We start from the raw sequence: 22,130 nt of genomic DNA, 5'->3' as shown, positions 1-22,130 counted from the left end.
GGCTATTATCCCACTTCACCTTCTTACTCCCTGTTAGATGCCCACGGCGGTTCGTTGATCCCGTACTCGCAGCGTGCCTCGATGCGTCTCACGGACGTTCGGGTCGCTGGACTGGAGAGCGTCCTGTCGCCTGGCGCTGGAGAGAAGAGAGCCCGATTTCCCCTTTGCGCCCACTATTAATCCTCCCTACCTCAAAGGGTGTCGGCTCTGAACAATGGGCTCGCGCCCCTCTGGCACGCGCACCGCGGTTCCGGGAGCCTGTGATATGCTAATCAGTGTGCGGCGTTGCGCGGCGTAAATTCTAATTAATCCCTTTCCCTCCCTAACAATGGTGCCTGCGCGCTCAAGCGTAATTATCCCAACCATCCGTGACTATGCGCAAGAGCCCCTGAGGTCCCGCTACTCATGCTGTCCCGTCCCTCCCCTGCTTGCCCCGTCGACACGTGGGTGGTGTGTGTGGGGGATGCGCTTCAACCGCGGTGGCCGAATGCCCCTCGCCGCGGCCATACCATCTTAAGGCAGGTCGCAGCGCCGCGGTGCAACGTAGCGTCGGGGGAGGCCGTCCAATTCCCTGATCGCCGGAAACCGTGAGAGTTAATCCCGATAAGGGTTTCTCGGATAAAAACCGGTCGATCAGGTGACCTTCCCTTCCAGCTCTATGGGGGGGGGGGGGGAAATGCGTGCGGGTGTGTTCATGTGAGGTGAGGTGAGGGGGACGAGGGGTTGGCTCCGTTGCTTGGTGGTGGCGAGGCCGCAGATGGGGCGCCTGCTGAACGGCTTCGTGGTGGCGGCATCACACAGTCTCGGATAAAATCCGCACGGAGAGACGCACGCTCCCAGCAAGGCACTCTCGTGGACTCCAGCTCCAACTGGCGCTCTTTACGCTGTTGATCCAGGCCCCTGTTCTCTCTCTGGAGAGTCTCTCGGTTCTTCATCAACTCCTGCTGATGCTGTAGCTTCAGATGGAGCGTCTTGTTCGTCTGGCAGAGCTCCACATTCTGCTGGCCCATCCTCTCCGTTTGCAACGTCGTGGTCTCGCGGTAAAAGTCTGAGATAGAAAGCGTAAAACGACGTAAAATGAAGATCTCCATCCAAAGCAGGGCCAAGAGCAGAACGCCAACGATCAGCAGCGCCATGCTCAGCTCGTGTTGACGGCACGCGGGACATAATCAAATGTGAGACACGTCACGAAGGGGCGTGTCATTTATCGCGGCGTCATCACCGGATGTGACGTGTTTTATGACGTAACAGCCTTTCCTGCCCGCACTTTCTGTCAATCATTGCGCACCACGTGACTCTACAGCCCCGCCCCTAACCGCACAGCTCCTCCCCCTACTCTTCGTCTGTCTTCCCCACGTGACGCGAAGCGAGCCAATCACGCGAGAGGCGGCGCGCGGTAGGCCCTGCGTCAGCTTCCCGCCATTCTTGCAATGGGCGGCGGGGCCGCGCAGGGTGGGGGGGACGCGGGGGACTGAGGGGGGGGGGCTGAGGGGGGGGGGGTGCTGAGGGGGGGGGCGGGGGGCTGAGGGGGGGCCGGAGGGGGGGGACGCGGGGGGCGGGGCTGAGTCCACCCCACGTCGCGAGCGGGAGGAGGAGGGACGAGGGGGAGGGGCCAGGAGCGGGAGGGGGCGTGGCGCCACGCGGAGACCGCGACAGCAGCAGCAGGAGGTGGTGTTTGTGGTTGGAGGCACGGGAGAGGTGGTGGTGGTGTTTGTGGTTGGAGGCACGGGAGAGGTGGTGGTGGTGTTTGTGGTTGGAGGCACGGGAGAGGTGGTGGTGGTGTTTGTGGTTGGAGGCACGGGAGAGGTGGTGGTGGTGTTTGTGGTTGGAGACACGGGAGAGGTGGTGGTGGTGTTTGTGGTTGGAGGCACGGGAGAGGTGGTGGTGGTGTTTGTGGTTGGAGGCACGGGAGAGGTGGTGGTGTTTGTGGTTGGAGGCACGGGAGAGGTGGTCACGGAGAGGCGGTAAGTGCCGGGTAATGGAGACGAGGGAGTGGATGACAGGGTGAGGGTGGAGTGAGTGAGTGAATGAGACGGAGAATGAGTGAGGAGGTGAGTGAGTGGAAGGGTGAGGTGAGTGAGTAAGTGGGTGAGTGGTGAGTTCACGAGAGGGAGATTGGGGCTGAGTGAGTGAACGCAGCGCACGGTAAAGTGTACACATTTGCCACTGGGAAAACCACACGCAAATTACTCACTTGGCATGATATGCATATTAACCATTGTAAACTATTATAACTACGTATGCTATTTGTCAGAGCTAATGCGATGCGCGTTTAGCATATTTGTAGCACGTTAACCAATGTCAACATCATCACTTAGAGTAACCATTAGTTCATACGTGTCACTTGCTAATAATCCCCGGGTCAATCACAACTTTGCCGTGCGTGCAGGCTTTCTCTCTGGCTGCTCGCAAGGCTGCGATGCCTTTCCATGCCACAAGATGACGTTCATTGCTCCTTCCACACTGCGACAATATCTACTGCAGTGTTCTATAACGCGGTAGTTGCGTTGCTGAAGAACACCGCGTTATGGAAACTCCCTCGTTATAATGAATAATACAGGGTAAAGCACAGTCCGTGATAACACGTGAGATGCGTGTGTCGGCTGAACAAAGACTGAGGCGCGTGGGTAGCATCAGGAAGCATCCAGCAGCATCCCAATGCCTCGTGTGATGCTGTGCCGAGGCAGCCGTACAACCGCCCATTCCTACTCGCACGACGTAGTTCTGTTGACTCATTCGCGTTATATACAATTAGCATCCGCGTTATAAAACGTGTTCCCTAATACATTCATCGTGTTATATCCAAATGGCGTTAGGGGCTGTCCATAAATGACGTCACGCGATTTTTGAAGATTTTTGACCCCCCCCCCTCGTCACGGCGTCACAAAAGGTCAGACCCCCCCCCCTCAAATATTACGTCACAAAGCTCTGCCCCCCCCCCTAAAACCATTTTTCCATTTTGAAAATAAAACATGCTTCAAATCGCTATAAACTATTGTCATTGTAGTGCGTATTTAATATGGCGCGGCACTCTGATGTTGTAGAAGTGTTGTTATAACAATTAGTGTTATAACAATTCTAGATTTATTTAAAGTTGCGCATTTTGATGTGACGTCACATTCTCACCCCCCCCCCCCCTCGTCACACGTCACAAATGTCTGACACCCCCCCCCCCAGGTGCGTGACGTCATTTATGGACGGCCCCTTATGAAAACACGCGTTAAGGCAGAACGAACTCTATAAACTATTTTTTATTTTACCAGGTGAGACCCACTGAGCTATGTAGGTCTTTTTCAGAAGCGACCTGTCTACAAATCATAGATAAGCGAAATGGCTAATCACGTAGAAATGTATAGCACCAGCCAAATAGTCTAAACATGGGATCCACTTTGACAGGGTCAGTGTTTCCTTAGATTCACTCATTCCGCTTATTTTCATGCGGCGTGCGCTGCTGCGTCGCTACACTTGGTAGAGTGCTGTCTTTGAGGCAGATAACTTTAAAACCGTGTGCAGTGGTTAATTTGCTTAACAGCTTTACACCAAACTCCTTGCTTGTGATAAAAAAAAATGTTAACGACTTTGCTGATCGAGAAGGTTGAACTATGCAGATTTAGATTTACAGTAAAATGTACTTGGTGTGAGATGAACTTCCAAACAATTTCCTTGCTCAACATTTTGCAATTAAATTTTTATTTAAAGCTTTCGTGACTGCAGGGATTAATATTCTTGGTTCTTTCGGTAAAGTCACGTAGAAGGGAAATAATATAAAAAAAGGATTTTTCTTTTATTATTTTATTATTTCCCTTCTACGTGACTTTACCGAAAGAACCAAGAATATTTTGCAATTAATGTCTTTTTAAATGGTCAGCTTAAGTGATTCTGTGATGTTTATGTAACTTAACCATTAAGATAATCTATGGAGCACAATTATTTCAGTATTATTTTTCATAAGTAAACATTAAACTGAACCCATATGTGATATTATATTGCTTGATTATTTTATTTTTTAACGTAGTCTACATGTATATACATACTTTTCTGGGGATATTACCCCACATTTACCATTCATTGATGTTCCCTTTGACATTGGTAATTGGCATTGTCACACCATAGTAATCCATGGGCAATTGTATAATTCGAGCAGGTATTTTTAGGACACTAACCCATGGGGGGCCATTTTCAAAAGCATTGCCTTAATTTCATAAGACAAGTAATTTATATATAATTTTACAGTTCTTATCATTGCATTGCAGAAACATCTGTGTGTCTTTCTCTCTGTGTGTCTATCTCTCTCTGCGTCTCTCTGTGTGGGTGTCTCTCTCTGTTGGTGTGTGTCTCTCTATATGCGTCTCTGTCTCTTGTATGTGTCTCTGTGTGTGCCTGTCTCTGCGTGTGGATGTGTCTGTGTCTCTATTTCCTTTTCCACGATGTGGTGTTGTATTTACGTTCAAATTCCCCCTCTAGCCCTGCCCACTTACCCTTGAGCTGAGCTTATCTCAAGCCTATATAACTTCGTGTTTCAGCAGCTTTCTCGCTATATTTTTCACCTGATGATGGTTACTTGTGTTGCGATCGAAACATTGTGATCTATTATTTTTTCTACCTATGTGACTTTACCGAAATAACCAAAGAGTATGATAATTGTAATGTTGATATTGATAGTGATCGTTGTGGTGGTTGTGGTGGTTGTAATGGTGGTATTGATGGTGGTAATGGTGGTAGACTATCACTCCTCTCGTGTCCTTACTTCCACCACCAGGTTTAAGAATCTGCTGGTGTCTGTGCTGGAGGTGGACGTCTGGATATCTGTGCGGTCTGGAGCGGTGGACAATAGACTCCTGCAGCTCAACCAGGTGGACGCACTGGGCAGGGAGCAAGAGGGGGGAGGTGGCCTTAGTGACCCACTTACTCCCACAGAGAGCCATAGACTCACTCACAGAGTACACTCACACAGAGAGCCAAAGTCTCACTGACACAGAGCCGTAGACTCACTCACATGGAGAGACATAGACTCACTCACACAGAGAACCACAGAGTCACTCGCACAGACTCACACAGAGAGACATAGACTCACTCACGCAGAGAACCATATGCAGTACATCCTCGTTTTTTATGTAATGTGTTTCGCATAGCGCACACCACAATCACTATAACTCAAGTAGCACATGACGGACTGCTCTTATGAGTGGTGTGGGTGTTGGCAGCGTTGTTCTGTGATGCTGGGAGCTGATGCTGTACTGGTGCACGCTGTGTTACGTGGCGTGTCATCCTCTTCCTCAGCCTTTGTTCTCCAGCATCTCTGTGTGTGTAGTGTCATCTCACTCACTCCCTTATAGTTTTCACTCGCCATATCTCCCTTTCACGTCCATTGTATGTATATTAATGACTGTCACGCAATGATTTAGATTATTTGGCTGCTATAAATTTCCACGTCATAAGCCACTTCATTGAGCTATCATTTGTGGCCAGGTCGCTTCTGAAAAAGAAGCTGGTAAGATAAAAAAAAATAGTTTTGTTAAATGTTTTTGTGATTTGCTTACCTTTCCTATACTTTGCACTACGATTGTGCTTTTGCATCGTTTGTTCTTGTAACTTTCTGTACCACCCCGACTGAAAATCTGTGAAAAAGGGCTTTTAGATTCCTGTAGTATAATTAAAGATTATAATATAGATCTTTTACATATACACAACACATTTAAAATAAACGTATAAAACAGTGTACTGTACTCTCAATAAAAAAACAATAATAAAAGTTTGTGCTGAAACGGAGCCACTCCCCCTTTACCGTTGTTCCTTATAGACAAGTTATCTGCTTCACGTAAAATTGCTTTAAGCAGCAATTTTCGACAACGCAACCCCCACGTTAAGCAAGGATCGGCTGTACTCACTTACACAGAGAACCATATACTCGCACAGAAAGCCATAAACTCACTCGAACAGAGAGACTTGCAGTCATTCACACAGAGCCATCGAATCATTCAAACACAGATGATGATAACAGAGACCCATGAATTCACATTGAGACCCATGGACTCACACAGAGTCCAGTAAACTTACCAGACCCGTAGACTCACAGGGACCCATAGACTGGTGAGCGAGAATTGAACGCGGACCACCAGATTTGTAGCGCAGCGCACTCGCCGATACATTACCGTTCACCTTACACACTCACACTCGCACTCAAATGCTCACTCATTCACGCAATCAGATGCTCACACACTCAATCAATCACTCATACTCGCGTTTTCTTGCATGTAGCAATATCTTCAGGAGATAAATGACAATTATTGAGGTCTGTCAAGATAAATGATTGTGTGGGTATGTGGGTGACATAGCAACAGTGGGTGAGTAGGTGAGTGAAGAGGTGAGCTCAATAGCATGTTGCAGGTCTCACCCAGGACACGCCGGGTCATGTTTAGGGTGTGTAACATGTTGATTGACTGGGTGAGTGTTGTGGGTTTGTGAATGAGTGGGTGAACTCACTCGCATGTCGCAGGTCTCCCCCAGCGTTTTTCAATCAAAGATGAAACAGATTAATGAGCTTTGAGATTTTTTTGTTTTCAAGTGAGCAGCACAACGTTACTACACATATCTTTATTACATCTTTATCCATGTGTAATGCGGGCGAAAGCGACCTTCCGGATGTGACGTCACGAGGAGGCGGAGCCAGGTGACGTGGGTGAAAGGTAGGGGGTCCTTAAGCGGGTAAACCGGAAGGAGAAGGCAGTCGGGGTGTGAATGGAAAGGTGTGGGGCCACGCGGGCGTACGAGCCGAGGGGGCACCGTCAGAAGCGGGAGCCAACCCTGGGAACAGTAGGGAGCTACTGGGAGGTGTAAAGCTGCAGATAGAGATAGGCAGTAAGGCTGTGTGTGAGGGGCAGCGGGGTGGCTGCCAAGAGTCGCAGGAGCGACGAGAAGGCGAGACAGCACGAGGCTGTCAGAGCTGCAGCAGGAACAGCCAAGGGAGCTGTGTGAGAGTACAGCAGCGGAGCTGCTGTGGGGCTGCAAGAGCGACAAGAACAGCAGCGGGGCTGCTGATGTGGACTGGAGTGACATCGGAACCAGCACAGAGAGAATAAGAGAGACAGCCGTGTGGGAACGCAGTACGGACCGAATAAAGGACACTGAGCCAGAGATCGTGGTCAAGTCTTTTATTACACTGGGGTCAGAAGTGAAACGGCATGTCTAAGCAAGTAAGGAAGAAAATTCCCCCGGCGCCAGCATCGGCTTCTTCGTCCGACGACGACGAATTCCCTCCGACCACGGATTCTGCTGGGGTGGTGGAGGAGAGCCCTGCTGAGGCGAGCACGGGGACGGGCGTGGAAGATGTCGGCGCGATGGCGGGTCCGTCAACAACATCGGACGCTGACCAAAGATGGCAACAGGTGGCAGAACAACTGGAGACACTCAAGGACGTCCTGGCGCATCTATGTCACCTCGTTACGCCAAGGACGACGATGGAACGAGAAGGTGCTCCACGGGCCGCCACGTTGCCTGCCCTGCCGCCGCCATTGGCCACGCGGCAAGAAGACGCCATCTTGCGCGCTCCGCGGCGCCAAACAGCCATCTTGGCCACGCCGCGGGCCGACGCCATTTTGAATTTGCCTCCAGAACAACCATCATTGGAAGACGGCGTAAAGAGGAGTCGGAGTCGCCACCTTACTACAGTTAAGGAATTCTCTATCGGGGGCGATTGGAGCGCTTTCGCCTGGCGATTTTTGGCGGCGGTTCGTTCAGCAAGATGGACCGATGCGGAGGCCTTGGAAGTGTTGCCGACTCTACTGGACGACGAATCTGTTCGATTTTTCCGTTCCATAACGGCCGATAAGAAGAAGACTTTATGTGGAGTTTTTGAGGAAATGGCCGACGCCTATGAGCCACCTGACGACGCGCATCGGCGATTCGCTCAACGACAACGAGCACCCGAAGAATCGCCCGTGGCGTTCAGGGGTGCGGTGTTGGAGCTGGCCATGGCAGCATATCCTGACACGCCACAGGATCTGCTCGAGCCTCTCATATTGGGAAAAATGCTGGAGCTGTCTCGGGATCTGGGGATCCCCATGCCTGTGTGTGGGCATGAGAAGCTCACGTCCCGGGCGGCAGCAAAGTGTCTGGATGCGCAGTTTAATCTCCGTCGCTGGAAGCAAGTGGCGGCATGGACGGGTGGGCCCGTCAAGGAAGGAGGCGCGATGGGGTGGGACCCCACAAGGGCGATCTATGTGCCGGATGAGCGGGGTCCACAGGAGCTGACGGCTGCCTCCTCTCCATGGTCGGGACGCGGAAGGCCGGGGCCGCGCGCTACGCCATCGGGACGGGGCCGCCGGGATGCAAGACCTGCGCTTCGGCGCAACGAGGCCGATTGCTTCCGCTGCGGCCGTAGGGGCCATTACGCCAAAGATTGCTGGGCCCGCTTCCCGGGTCCGCCGCAGCAGGAGCCCACAACACCGGACAAGCCGACCAAGGAACCTCCGAAACATGCATGTCGGCACGCACCAGACACTCGGCAAGGCTTTACACCTCACCCACCACCTTTGTTGCGCGATCCTATTGTTGTTGTTAAAGAAAGGCCATCGATGGGGCCTTGTCATTCAGTTACGCAGTGGCGCAAATTGGCACGGAGAGTTGTCGCGGCCGCTACGGGTTCGTCCACTGTACCGGGGTCCATACAAGGTGTGGACGTGCGCATTTTGGTCGACTCGGGAGCGTCTGCGACTATTATATCGGATGTCATTTTCCATCTGTTGGGCATTCCGCCGGGGGCTGTGCGTCCGGTTTATGGGTCTTGCGTCGCTGCGAACGGGGGTAGTATGGGTATCGTGGGCCAGGTGGATGCTAAGATATCTATAGGGGATGTGTCGGCTTCGGGCGTTGTGTTAATATCGAGATCTTTGGCGGTTCCTTGCTTACTAGGCACGGATTTTTTGGCTAAGATGCCCATTTTGATTAAAATCAATGAGAATTGTATTGAATTGCCGGGGGGCCGTCGAATCTCGTTTCTGCCGTCGCCCTGGGGGCGACCTGCTTCGGCCGTACAGGTGCAGGCGCTGTCCGTCGCATCTGTGGACATCCCACCTGGTTCACAGATGCTTATACCCTTGCGGTATCGGAAGCCCCTGCCCAATCGGCTAGGAGCATTAGGGGTCTTGTTGTCACCATCCGCCACGATAACAACGGGATTGGCGTTAGTTGGGGCACAGACCATCGTCCGGCCGGATCAATTACCGGTTTTACAGGTGCTTAATGCGGGGGTAGAAAACATCCGTGTTCCGGCCGGTACGGTTGTGGCACATGCCACTACGGCGTTTGCGACGCACGATTGTCCGCATCGCCGGGGAGTGGTCGCTGGTGTTTCCGAGCCAAGGGGTTCGGATAATCGTTGGATCGCTACCTTATGTGACGAAAATTCTTCCCTGTCCGTGGGGCAACGTGATGCGCTGCGTAAATTGTTGCTGACGTATTCGGATGTGTTCAGCTCCGACGATTTGGATTTGGGACGCACATCGTTGCTTTCCCATCACATTGAGACGGGCGACGCTGCCCCTATTCGGTTAAATTCGCATCGGATGAGTCCAGCGGAGCGAGAACACGTTCGGGGGGCGGTGGAAGACATGTTGGCTGCGGACATTATATCGCCATCTAACAGCCCATGGGGCGCTCCTGTGGTCTTGGTTAAGAAAAAGGATGGCAACTTGCGATTTTGTGTCGATTTCCGGAAATTGAATAAGATATCGGTGGCAGATGCGTACCCCCTGCCGCGTATGGACGACTCCCTTGACGCATTGTCGGGGGCTAAGTTCTTTTCCACACTGGACCTCTCTTCGGGATTTTGGCAGCTTCCCCTTGACGAGTCCTCACGGGAGAAAACCGCATTCCGTACGCCGCAGGGGTTATTTCAATTCAACTGCCTCCCGATGGGATTGAATGCGGCCCCTGCTACATTTCAAAGATTGATGGAGCTCGTTTTGACGGGGTTGCAGTGGGAGACGTGTCTTATATATTTGGACGATATTATTGTGTTCAGCCGCACATTTGAGGAACATTTAACGCGGCTGGAGACAGTGTTCACGAGGATGCGCTCTGCCAATTTGAAATTCAAACCAAAGAAATGCCACCTACTGCAACGGTCCGTCCGTTATTTGGGGCACATTGTGAGTGCAGAGGGGGTGTCCACGGATCCGGAAAAGACGGCGTGTGTCCGGGATTGGCCGACTCTGGCCTCTGTGGGGGATGTTCGGCGGTTTTTGGGATTTGCCTCGTATTACCGAAGATTTGTGCCGGGGTTTGCGACGATTGCGAGGCCCTTGCATCTCCTTACGGGTAAAGGACGGAAATTTGTTTGGGGAGAGCCGGAAGAGGCGGCCTTTCGGAGTCTGCGTGATCTATTGGCTACGGCCCCGACATTGGATTATCCCGATTTTGATCGCCCTTTCATTCTTGATACGGACGCGAGTGACACAGGTATTGGGGCGGTATTATCACAGTCTAAAGGGGGCGTAGAGCGCGTCGTGGCGTATGGTAGCCGAGTCTTGTCGCCTGCGCAAACACGCTACTGTGTCACTCGTAGAGAACTTTTGGCGGTTGTTTTTTTCCTACGGCAATTTCGACCGTACCTTTACGGTCGTTCTTTTATTGTGCGTACGGATCATGCGGCCTTGCAATATGCACTTAAAATGGACCAGCCATCGGGACAGTGGGCACGTTGGTTGGACACGCTGCAGGAATTTTCCTTCCAAATTCAACATCGGAAGGGAGTGCGCCATGCGAACGCTGACGCACTTTCCAGATTACCAGGGCGCGCCCCTTGTAAATGTGCGTCGGGGACGCATAGGTGTTCGCCGATTCTGAACCCCCCTCAGCCGCTTACGTTGGCCGTCGGGAAGTCGGATACTCCGATGGAACCGGGACCGACTGATGGGGTTTTGAATCTGCCGCGGTCTGTCTGGATTCGGGAACAGATGATGGACGAGTCGTTGTTGTCCATGCGGAAGCGGTCTATGAGGGACAATGGGAGTCCGAGTTCGGCTGTGGGGCCGCGAACCGCTCTCCGAGATGGTCTGCTTATGTGGCAAGAAAGGTTCCAGGAAAGCTGGCGTGTGGTGGTACCAACGTCCTTGCGATTTGAGTTGATTAGAACTCTCCATTGTGACACACTATTGCATTTAGGGGTGCAGAAGACCTTGTTGACGTTACAACGTCATTATTTTTGGCACGGCATGGCGACAGATGTCGTAGGGCACGTGCGCGCGTGCCCTGAATGCGCCCGGCGTAAGCCGCCTAAACATCCTTACGTGCCGCCTCTCCAGTCGATTCAGGTGTCTCGAGTCAATGAATTGGTGGCACTGGACATATTGGGACCCTTCCCACCATCGGCGAGGGGAAATAAATATTTGCTGGTAGGGGTTGAGTATCTCTCCCGTTGGCCGATGGCCTGGCCGTTGCCCGATCAGTCGGCCGCGGCCATCACCGACGCCTTTTTGTTTGGGTACATTATGGACAAGGGGGCGCCGGAGAGACTCCTCACGGACCAGGGCCGAAATTTATCTTCGAAATTATTGGCTGAAGTGTGCGCAGGCCTTGGGACTAAGAAGATACGGACATCTCCATACCATCCGCAGACGGATGGTATGGTTGAGCGGCTGAACAGGACATTGTCTGCCATGCTTTGCCATACTGTGAGTGAACAGCAATCGGATTGGGATCTGCACATCCCCGGAGTGCTTTTGGCGTACAGGATGACGCCCCATGCGGCTACAGGGTATTCGCCGTTTTACCTTATGTATGGTCGGGAAAACGTGCCTCCGGTGGATGTGCAATTGGGTACTGGGGTGAAGGGACCTCGTAAACCACTCCCTGAATACATTCAGGACACGGTTCGCCGGGTTACGGAGGCGCGGGAAAACGCCCGTGTGGCTACGGCCAAAGCCCAGGCCCGGAACGAGCGGTATGCTCGGCGGTCTGAGGGGGAGTGCCCCTGGAAGGTGGGAGACCTGGCCTGGCTCCATTGCCCGCAGGTGCGGCCGGGGACCTCTCCTAAATTGCACAAACCTTGGCATGGTCCTGTGCGCCTCATTGAGGTTCCCAATCCACAGTCGGCGCGCGTTCAGTTTGGTTCTCGCCGTTGGTTTGTTCATACGTCGCGGTTGAAACCATATGTTGCTCTCCTACGTGATGCGTCATCTCCCAATGTTGCCTTGCCGGGGTCTGTTGCTGCTGACTCTGACTCTTCCCCGCCTGCGTCCATTGATCTTGCTGGAGCGCCTGTCGTACCTGTTCCAGACAGGCCGACCGTGACACCGCGGGGGAGGAGTGGGCCTGTTCGGAGGGCGCCTGCCAGGGCTGCGGGACCTTCAAGCCCGGCGACCCTTCCGACCCCGCTGCAGGCGCATTCGCGGAATACGACCAAGACTGATTCGTCAGGGACACGAGATGTCGGTGGACTTCCAATCGCAGCAGGGGAATTACCCCCTGTCATTTCTCGTGTTCCATCGCGTCCCCATTCTACAAGTGGGCCGCCGACCGTCCGGGACGGGCCGGCGACCCGCACTCGTTCCAAATCGCTTACGTTTCGTTGATTGTATGTTGTTATTGTTCTTGTTCTTGCCATCGTATTTATCGCATGCTTTCGTACGTTCGTCGATGTTACTTGTGTGTTGTTCTTGTTGTTATATTGCATGCTTAGTGTCCTTTAAGGGGGAAGGTCGGTTCACCGCATTACGCTTTGGTGTTGTTCAGCCGAGGTCGGCTGGGTTTTTTCTATGGGGGAGGGTGGTGTAATGCGGGCGAAAGCGACCTTCCGGATGTGACGTCACGAGGAGGCGGAGCCAGGTGACGTGGGTGAAAGGTAGGGGGTCCTTAAGCGGGTAAACCGGAAGGAGAAGGCAGTCGGGGTGTGAATGGAAAGGTGTGGGGCCACGCGGGCGTACGAGCCGAGGGGGCACCGTCAGAAGCGGGAGCCAACCCTGGGAACAGTAGGGAGCTACTGGGAGGTGTAAAGCTGCAGATAGAGATAGGCAGTAAGGCTGTGTGTGAGGGGCAGCGGGGTGGCTGCCAAGAGTCGCAGGAGCGACGAGAAGGCGAGACAGCACGAGGCTGTCAGAGCTGCAGCAGGAACAGCCAAGGGAGCTGTGTGAGAGTACAGCAGCGGAGCTGCTGTGGGGCTGCAAGAGCGACAAGAACAGCAGCGGGGCTGCTGATGTGGACTGGAGTGACATCGGAACCAGCACAGAGAGAATAAGAGAGACAGCCGTGTGGGAACGCAGTACGGACCGAATAAAGGACACTGAGCCAGAGATCGTGGTCAAGTCTTTTATTACACATGTAACAGCTGTATCCCTCTTACACCTCGATTGTCTTAGAAGCCTCTGGATTTTACATAGGGGATCTTTTTCTGCGTGTGTCCGTGTGACCCAGTCCTGGGCCTTCCCTTGGTCGACTCACCCTCTAATGAGTACCTGGTGCAGTGTCTATACTAAACATCAGCACTTGGGAGACACAAAGGTGGCCGCGTGTATGGTGTTGGCCACATCCCCACAGCGAATTTTGGCAAACCATCGAACAAAGGCAGTCGCTGCATCGCGCTTTCAGAAGCGATTCTGCGGCAGTCTCGAACGCTCTTCCTTCTGATATTAGGAAGCCACTGGAGCTGTGCACTTTTACATCTCGATTGAAAACTAATTTCTTTACAACTACTTTTGTGCTTGGTTTGTTGTCCTTCCCCTGCACCTCCGATTAGCACGGTTGGCTACGTACCGTGTAAAAGAAGTTCAACATACAAAATACATATCACCCCATCGTGTGTTCCACAGCACAAGGCTGCACAACTTGCCCTAACGTGTCTATTGAGGCTACTTTCGTGACCTGTGTGTGTGCATAATTAATTCTCATTATTTTATTAAATGGCCTTCATCAACAAAGGACACGAGTCCATTGAGGGACAGGGACAACGTGTGGGGCCCTTCGTGGAGCTGATTCTCGCAATGGCAAAGGAAGAGTTGGAGGGACGCAGCAGAGGAGGGGGTGGCATCGCACGATGGTCGTGCTGAGAGTGAACGTGGCACTGGGGGAGGCTCTGGAGTTGGGCCTCCTCAGGGCGACTGGCGATCGAGTGGAGAAGTCAAGGTGAGAGTGACTCGAAAAATGGGGGTGAGGTGAGTGGAGGGGTGACTCGGGGAGTGAGATTAGTGGAGGGGTGACTAGGGGAGTGGACGTGCACCTGGTTATGCACGAATGTGAGTGGACTGCCCATGCATTCATCATCATTATCGGCATCATCACCAGTGGTAAATCCACTGTTGGATGAAGGCCTCCCCAAACCAACGTCACTTCTCGTGACGCCTGCGCTGTGACAATCGGCCCCAGCAGCTCCTGTGCATGAGCCTCCCACCTCCACCTCCCCTCCAAGTTACTCTTGGTCATCGGCCATCGGCACTTCCAGAAAAGTTTTCATCTGCGTGTTGCTCTTTCCATCTCTTGGTTTAATCATCATGGTCAACATGAGGAGGGATCTTAACTCTGTGTATGTTCTCTCATCTGCGCGTTCCTCTGTCTTGGTGTGATTTCGAGCACGCGTCTCTTCATGCTTCTCTGTGCAGGGTTTGTTCTGTACGTGTTTCTTGCGCTGGTGGCCATGTCTGAACCGTGTGGTATCCTGTCAGGATGCCACTCAATACAAAGCAAATGGAAGGAGTGAAATTCTCTTGGGACCACAGCCTCCTCTCAATTCTTCACTCCTGGTGTACAAGTCTAACGGGTTCCGGAGACACTTGTAGAGGTAACTTCTTTATTACGATTCAACCAACAGTCCAACACTCCAACTGTCCTGATACTCTGTAACAGCTCCCACGTACACAGCCTAGGTACACAGCCTAGATACACTACTCTGGCTACGCTCTGGAACTCGCCCTCACAAGGTCGTAGAGTCGGGAATTCCAGAGTCCCACCACTGGCTCTCACAGCGTCCCAGGGTCCTCCGATGGCTGGTCTTGGGTCTTGGGTCTTGAGCTACGACTGGCCCGATCGTCCAGGGAGCTCCCCCTTTATGCCCAGTCCCCAACGAGGGGTGGGGCCGTGGGCACCCCCAGATATCCCACAGAGCACACACAGCCCCCCTCTTGGCGGCCTGGGAACCCAACGCCTGACGCCAAGAGGCTTAAGCGTCTGACCCGCCTGGGAACCCAATGCCTGGTGCCAAGAGGCTTAAGCGTCTGGCCCACCCAGGGTCCCAGAGCCCCCAGCAGCCCCTCCCTTCTTATGTCACTACACAAGTCAGCAGCTGGGACCATCATTGCTATCCATTATTATGTACGGGCTGCTAAGGATTCTCTTAATCTCTAAACGATGACTCTCTGAGTATCGACCGCAGTGCATTTCTCAGCTCTATTGAGCACCCGGTAAAGATTGAGAAACTCTCAGCTCACACGGTGACTTCGGGTGATCAGCTAATAAATACATCAGGATGTGCACCCTCATGAATAACAAACGTGCATTGCGGAAGGTGCCGACTGACCACCATGCTGCATACTGCTGTATTCACCCACCCACACATGGGCAAGCCTGTGTGCGTGTGGGTATGCGTATCATCCGGTAATTGTATAGTGTTTCGCGTATTGCGCGATTAACTTGGCAACACCAGTACCGATGAACTAAACTGGTTTTGGGCTAACCCTAGGTCGACTCAGCCTCCAAAGAGTACCTAGTGCGGTGAGTAAACATCACCACTCGGGAGATAAAGGCGGCCAGGCATGGTGCTGGCCACCCACCTCATTGTGTACAGTGCTGGCTTTCATAGGTGCTCGCTAAAAGCACTTGCCTCAAGAGTCCGTTGAGGTTATACAGACAACCTTTGTCTTTGTGTTTAATGTTTTAATTGTGGCAGTGTAATTTTCAATGTAAATTTTTTTTCATGGCCAACTTGCACTTCGGCCACTTCCGGACTCAACAAATAAATCTGTTCCTCTTGGTAGCGGTGGTGGCGGTGGCCGCGGTGGTGGTGTATATTTATAGAGTGCCTTCTCTCAAGGTGCTGTTTTTGTTTCATGTATGTAATGGCAGAGATTAGGGGTTACTAAAGTACAACCATAACCACAATCATTAACAGAAATCTATTTTACACGCGTTTATTTAACTCACTCCGTCTGTTGTCGTATCCTCAAAAGATATTGTAACTCAATTTTTACCCACTTCCCAATGTGCTATCGACTGCAAACTTGGTATACTTATGTCATACTGATGACAAGACTATATTCTATCATTAAAATATATATTTAAACATCTTACACGATTTTATTTAACTCACTGTTGTCGTATCCTCAAATCTTGTAACTCAATTTCAACCGTCTTCCCAATGTCGTATCGACTGCAAACTTGGTATAGGTATGTCATACTGATGACAATACTATATTCTATCATAAAAATATGTATTTTTAAACAATCTTTTTTACGGGTATAATTGTCCACGCTCAACTCACGTTGGCTGTAAATCACCACGGTCCCTTACGTTATGGCAAGCTTCGGGGAGCCACGTCGAGGGGTGGGAGATGTGGAAGAAGGGGAGGGGCGATGGGGGAAGGGAGCACGGGGAGGGGCAGCTCGGAGTTGGCCGCGGGGGGGGGGGGGCTCCCTCACACTATGGCAAGCTTCGGGGCCACTTCCTGGAGTCGTGGAGTTCTGCCATTACTCGTACGGTACATTTAATTAAAGCGTGTTTAAAAAAAAAAGTATTTTTAAATATTTTATTATAGCAATATATTGGGGGGGGGAATTTTGAGCATATTTGATTATTGGGGGTGATGTGTCCCCCTCTATATATTATAATTATGGCCTTGATTCAATAATATTGAAACATGTACATTGCAACGCCGCATGAGTAACCAGGAGACTCCTCTTGTGAGTTACACCGAGTTTGTATTCTCCAGCACGTAGTCCATTCGAAAAGTTAGAATGCTTGACAAGCAAGAGAAGCAAGTGGAGTGTGCCAAATGGAAATTTCCTAAACCTCCTGCACCAAAAGCTCAATGCGCTGACACTGGGAAGGGAGGAGTGGGGCCACTGGAAGTCTCTTCTCTGTTCCCGTGTTTAATCATCACCACATACACCACGGCTACCCCCACACACATGTACAACACAAATCCCCCATATACAGTACACACAAGGAAACACAGATCCCCCATGTAGCCTACACAGACTGTTGGGGAAAGTGCAGTTAGTGAACACCTATTCAGGCTGACATGGCACACGATGGTGTGGTGTGGTCAGTGCCACGCTCGGCCACCTGTCTCCCTAGTGCTGATGTTTACACACTGCGATGGGTACTTGGTTAAGGCTGAATATGCAATAGCAAAGCTACACCAAATGGCAGAATATGAATATTTATACTGGAGTAAAATCCAATGAGTGCAGTCGAGACAGGACAGGAAGTTACAACCAACACAAATACACGATAAGAGTGCAAAGTAGAGTGAAGGTGATCAAATTACTTGAAGATATACAAATGAAACTGAACTCTTTTTGTATCTTACCAGGTAAGGCCCAGAGCTATTTAATTTTTCAGAAGCGAGCTGGCCACAAATAATAGCTGGAGGAAGTGGATTATCACGTGAAAATTTATAGCAGTAAAATAATCTAAATGGATGTTTCTAAATGTGGAGAGAAAATCTGGAGAACCCAGAGATAAAATACAAGCGTCCACGGAGAGAACATGCACACTCCAACTATACAGCAGGTGTCAGGGTCGGGAACAAACCCCCAAACTCTTGCATACCAGGCGAGGAAGATAGCATCATACCACCGTGGTGTCACTTAAATAAATACATAAAAGTATGCAAGTTCAACTTGCATCAATTCCCAAGCTTGGGAAAGGCAGTAAAACAACAGCAATAAACATTCCCAGACCACACCCAGATAATGAGTCTCGCAATAAAATTGTACATTAAAATTTAATTGATAAATTAAGCATTCCGAGGCTGTTGAAGTGCTGTTATTTGGTATACAGATGTGTATACGGAAAGATTAGAAATATCAAGTGAATTTGTTTATCCAGGTTTTTAACCTGGATAGTTCATTTGCAAGTGTAATCTGAGACACCAAAATCGAAAACTGATAAATTAGAGCAATGAAGCAAAGACAAATCAAAGCAAAAACAACTTTAATGCAAGAAATCGACAACATTGCACAAATAATCATTCATAAATTCATTCTAGCTGAAGTCGCCTTGGAAGATTATTTTTAGACCGATCATAGCACAATTGAAAGTTAAAATACATGAATTTTAAACAGATATAGGGTGACTATTGAAGTCATAAATAGACTAGTATATGTGCATGAGTGTGATACACACCCCTATGTACGCACATTCATGCAAAACATTTCTACACAGTGAAACCATGGTGAGCTGCCAGACCATTTAAAATCCCCCCATGCCCCCCGCCACCCCTCCCCCACAACCCCTAACATCGTTTCTATATACCACATTCATAAATACACTTACACATCAGAATCACCACGCTCATCAGCATTTTGGAGCCGCGTTTACCCTCGGCTCCGTGTGGAGCTCACAGAGAGCTCCCCGCTCATTGTCGTCTCAGAGTCGGTGTCGGCAATCGGAGCCGTGGAGGTGAAAAATGCTGGGCTGCTGTGCGAGTCGCGCGTGGGGCAGCTCCGTCTGCTGCAGCGTCAGTGTCGCCTCTCAGCTTAAACAAAAATATGCAGGCCTCCTCGGTGACTCCATTTGCTCCTCAGCTCCTGCTTCCCCTCCTTACTGAAGCCATTGTCATACACCCTGCAGCACAGAGAGAGGTTCACGCTGACGCGAGTTCACACGGAGCCTCGGGCAGCTCCCCACAGTTCCAGACCGACGCAGCCCCCACAACAACCACGCTGGATGAACGTCTCCCCATGCCATGAGAGCTGCTTTACCATACTTCACCACGCAGGTCAGTGCAGGTCTGTGATGGCAAGGTCTGTGATGGCAAGGACTGCAGATCTAGGATCATAGAATAGTTCAAGGGTAGATTGTGCTGCACACCGCAGTCTGTTGCCCGCAACTTAGCTCTGCTGCCTATAACGCCTGTGGTTATGTGCGGTGGTCAACCATCTAAGCACTATCCAGGCTCAAACCTGCTTACCTTGCAGACTAGCAGTCGCCGCCCGCTTCGCGGGCGGTGTGTATATGCTTGGTTGGTGGGGAGTTGAAAGTGGCTGAACACAATAGACATGTTTTGGTGATTGTTTTATGTTTATTTTTGTGAGGTTATATGCATTTTTATGAGACGACAATATTAAAGAATGCAACTTATTCAAAAATAGAATGCAACTTATTGAAATATCTGGTGATACACGATATTCTTCGTGTACACTCCGTCTTCCTCTTCGTCGTGAGGTCCCTCAATAAGCGCCTTGATGTTGGATCTTGCCGTGATTCGCGATAGTGCCACGTACAGTTGGCCGTGCGAGAAGCATGGCGTTGGTAGATATAATCCCAGGTTGTGAACAGTTTGCCCTTGCGCCTTGTTGATGGTCATCGCGAAGGCTGGGACAATGGGGAACTGTTTGCGCCGAAGTCGAAATGGGAAGTCCTTCATGTCCAATTCGCGGCGGATATGGTTGTTCTCAAGCAGCGAGTCCAAGACCAAGTGTGGGTACTTGGAAAGCTGCGGGAGGTCGTCAAAGTCCGACAGAGCCATCCCACCTGCCGTGAGGAACTCGTGGAGGCTGTGAAGGGTCTGGAACTTTACCATTGCTTTTATTTTCTTTGATGCTGCTAATCCTGCATAATGCACGGGTATAAGTAGTACTAATCACATACCTGCATTTCCCATATCTCCTCCCTTTGATGCTGCTAATCCTGCATAATGCACGGGCATAAGTAGTACTAATCACATACCTGCATTTCCCATATCCCCTCCCTTTGATGCTGCTAATCCTGCATAATGCACGGGCATAAATAGTACTAATCACATACCTGCATTTCCCATAAATATGCTAAATTCCTCTTGATATGCAAATTCTTTTGTCAAGGCGCCCTTTCCCCCCCTTCCAAGCCAGCTTATATATATGCTCCAAGCACGTATGCTGTTTCATTCAGACGCTGTCGCCTCGACAGACCTGGTTTTCACCTGAGGATGGCTGCTGTGGCCGAAACGTCGTGAGAATTATTTTATTATGTTTTATTTTTATTATTTTATTACTTCCCTTCTACGTGACTTTACCGAAAGAACCAAGAAGATTGAGCATTTCTTCTTTGTTGGTCAGCTGGCGGTACTGGTACTCGTAATCGCGAGCCAATTCGTCGTAGAATTTATCCCAGAGAGCCTTCGTATCTGCTGGCATGGAATACAGCAGAATCGTAGCGAAGAGTTGACGAAGCTGGTACGGCATCTGAAAGAGCGAGGCTTCTTCCAGACACGCAACCCAATCGCGATCGCTCTCAAGGTAGCCTGCTCGCATGGCTGCTTCCAGCGGTTCGTTTTGTTTTATTTTATTCGTAACGCACCATCCATATGCGCTCCACCATCCACCATGCCCTTGCATCGCAAAGACACAGCTCCGGTGTGCGTCAGCGTGTGCGCCATCCACAGTGACATTGGTCAGCAATTGCACCGTTCCGATCGCACACAGGTTGGCCCCTGCATCCTCCGTCTGTATGTACACACACAAACAGATCCGCTATGGGGCCACCTATTTTTTTCTTATAAAATTATATTTTGTTGGTGTTTTTACGTTTACGCTTACGTATTCCCAATGTGGGTGTTTTACGCATGTGTAGTGGTGGTGTTGACGTGCGCCGACTGTGACAGTGATGGATCACGGGGCGGCGCGGGGTGCGGGGTTGGGCACGCGTTGTGGGCGTGGTGTGGACGCGCGCGCCGGGAGTGACAGATGACGGGGCGGCGCGGCGTGGGTGGTGAGGCACGATGAGATGTGGGAAAACAGGATCGTAGCCAGCGCCCAGCGATTGGTCGAATAAGTGGGTGCTCGCAGCGACGTCCGCAGGTGGGGTATAAAGGGGGACGCGCGAGAGCACTCGGAGAGAGTTACCCAGTTGAAGACCCGAAGACGGAGCTGAAGACCTAGTGCCCCGAGACCCCTAGTCCCGCCGTCCTTGTGGGGACCGGGGCCCTGTGTGGCTCGGAGGCGAGGCTGTGGGACCCGGGGTCCGACGCCCCCGTGGGTCGGGCTGGGGACCCACAGTCGAGACGGATACCCCGGGCAGGGAGTGTCCCGAGTAGCTCAGTGGCGTTAGTCGCCGAGTAGCTAAGTGGATGTTGGTCATCCGAGTAGCTCAGTGGCGTTAGTCGCCGAGTAGCTAAGTGGGTGTTTGTCACCCGAGATACTAAGTGGATGTTGGTCATCCGAGTAGCTCAGTGGGCGTTAGTCGCCAAGTAGCTAAGTGGGTGTTTGTCACCCGAGATACTAAGTGGGTGTTTGTCACCCGAGATACAAAGTAGGTGTTAGTCACCTGTGAACGAGTTTGATAAAATAAAGAGTGTGTTACCCGTGAAGTCGTCTCCCGCCGAGTTACTACATTACAACTGGCGTCAGAAGTAAACCTGTCTTCAAGAAGTATGGACACGAGGAAGACTACCCGTACCCACGAGCGAGGTCGGGACGACGACGGCGTACCGGGGACACCAACCTCGGGAGGAGAGGACGAGGAGTTGCCGCCGATGCAGCACTTCGCGGTGATGGCCGACGCTCCGCTTGCCTCCGACACCAGCCTCCGGGACGCGCACTCCCGGTTGGCGGAGTTGCTACTCGCCGCCGCCGCTGTCTTGGCCGACATCTCCGTTCCGGCGAGCGGAAAAACGGCTGCGGGGTTGGTGGAGGAAGCGACGTTGGAGGAATCCCGCCAAAAGGCGCTTCGCGCCAAAAGTCTGGAAGTTGCCGCCGTTTTTGGGGGGCCGCCACCGATTGGCGGGAAAGACGGACGCCACGTGGCCGGACACCTCCGCTCAGCGCAGCCCACGTCATCAGCGCGCGCCGGAGCTCTCCATTTTGCGCCTGACAACCGAGCCGACATTTTACACAACTACAGCGGAGCGCGGGAAAATCTCTCCGACGTCGACGACGATCGGGTCCTCCAGCAAAGATTGCCCGCGCTGTCGGCGTTCAAGGCGGATGGGGGCGACTGGGGA

The 22,130-nt window shown here is 51.5% G+C and overlaps 2 protein-coding genes across 3 annotated transcripts in view; both read right to left on the bottom strand.

The window, feature by feature from the left end:
- Nucleotides 1-22,130, bottom strand: part of LOC144953613 (NACHT, LRR and PYD domains-containing protein 3-like) — a 274,124-nt gene that overhangs the window by 80,027 nt on the left and 171,967 nt on the right. The gene's annotated exons all lie outside the window — the stretch shown is intronic.
- LOC144953600 (NACHT, LRR and PYD domains-containing protein 3-like) overlaps nt 18,688-22,130 on the bottom strand; it is a gene marked incomplete at its 5' end in the record, with an annotated part of 29,775 nt that continues 26,332 nt past the window's right edge. Inside the window, one exon of the mRNA XM_078884165.1 lies at nt 18,688-18,775. Within this exon, the coding sequence (XP_078740291.1) occupies nt 18,688-18,775 (88 nt within the window). The remainder of the gene's footprint in view (nt 18,776-22,130) is intronic.

This window comes from Lampetra fluviatilis, chromosome 79 (genome assembly GCF_964198595.1).
Source record: "Lampetra fluviatilis chromosome 79, kcLamFluv1.1, whole genome shotgun sequence".
NCBI classification, from domain to species: Eukaryota; Metazoa; Chordata; class Hyperoartia; order Petromyzontiformes; family Petromyzontidae; genus Lampetra; species Lampetra fluviatilis.
This window is presented reverse-complemented; position numbering and strand designations above follow the sequence as displayed.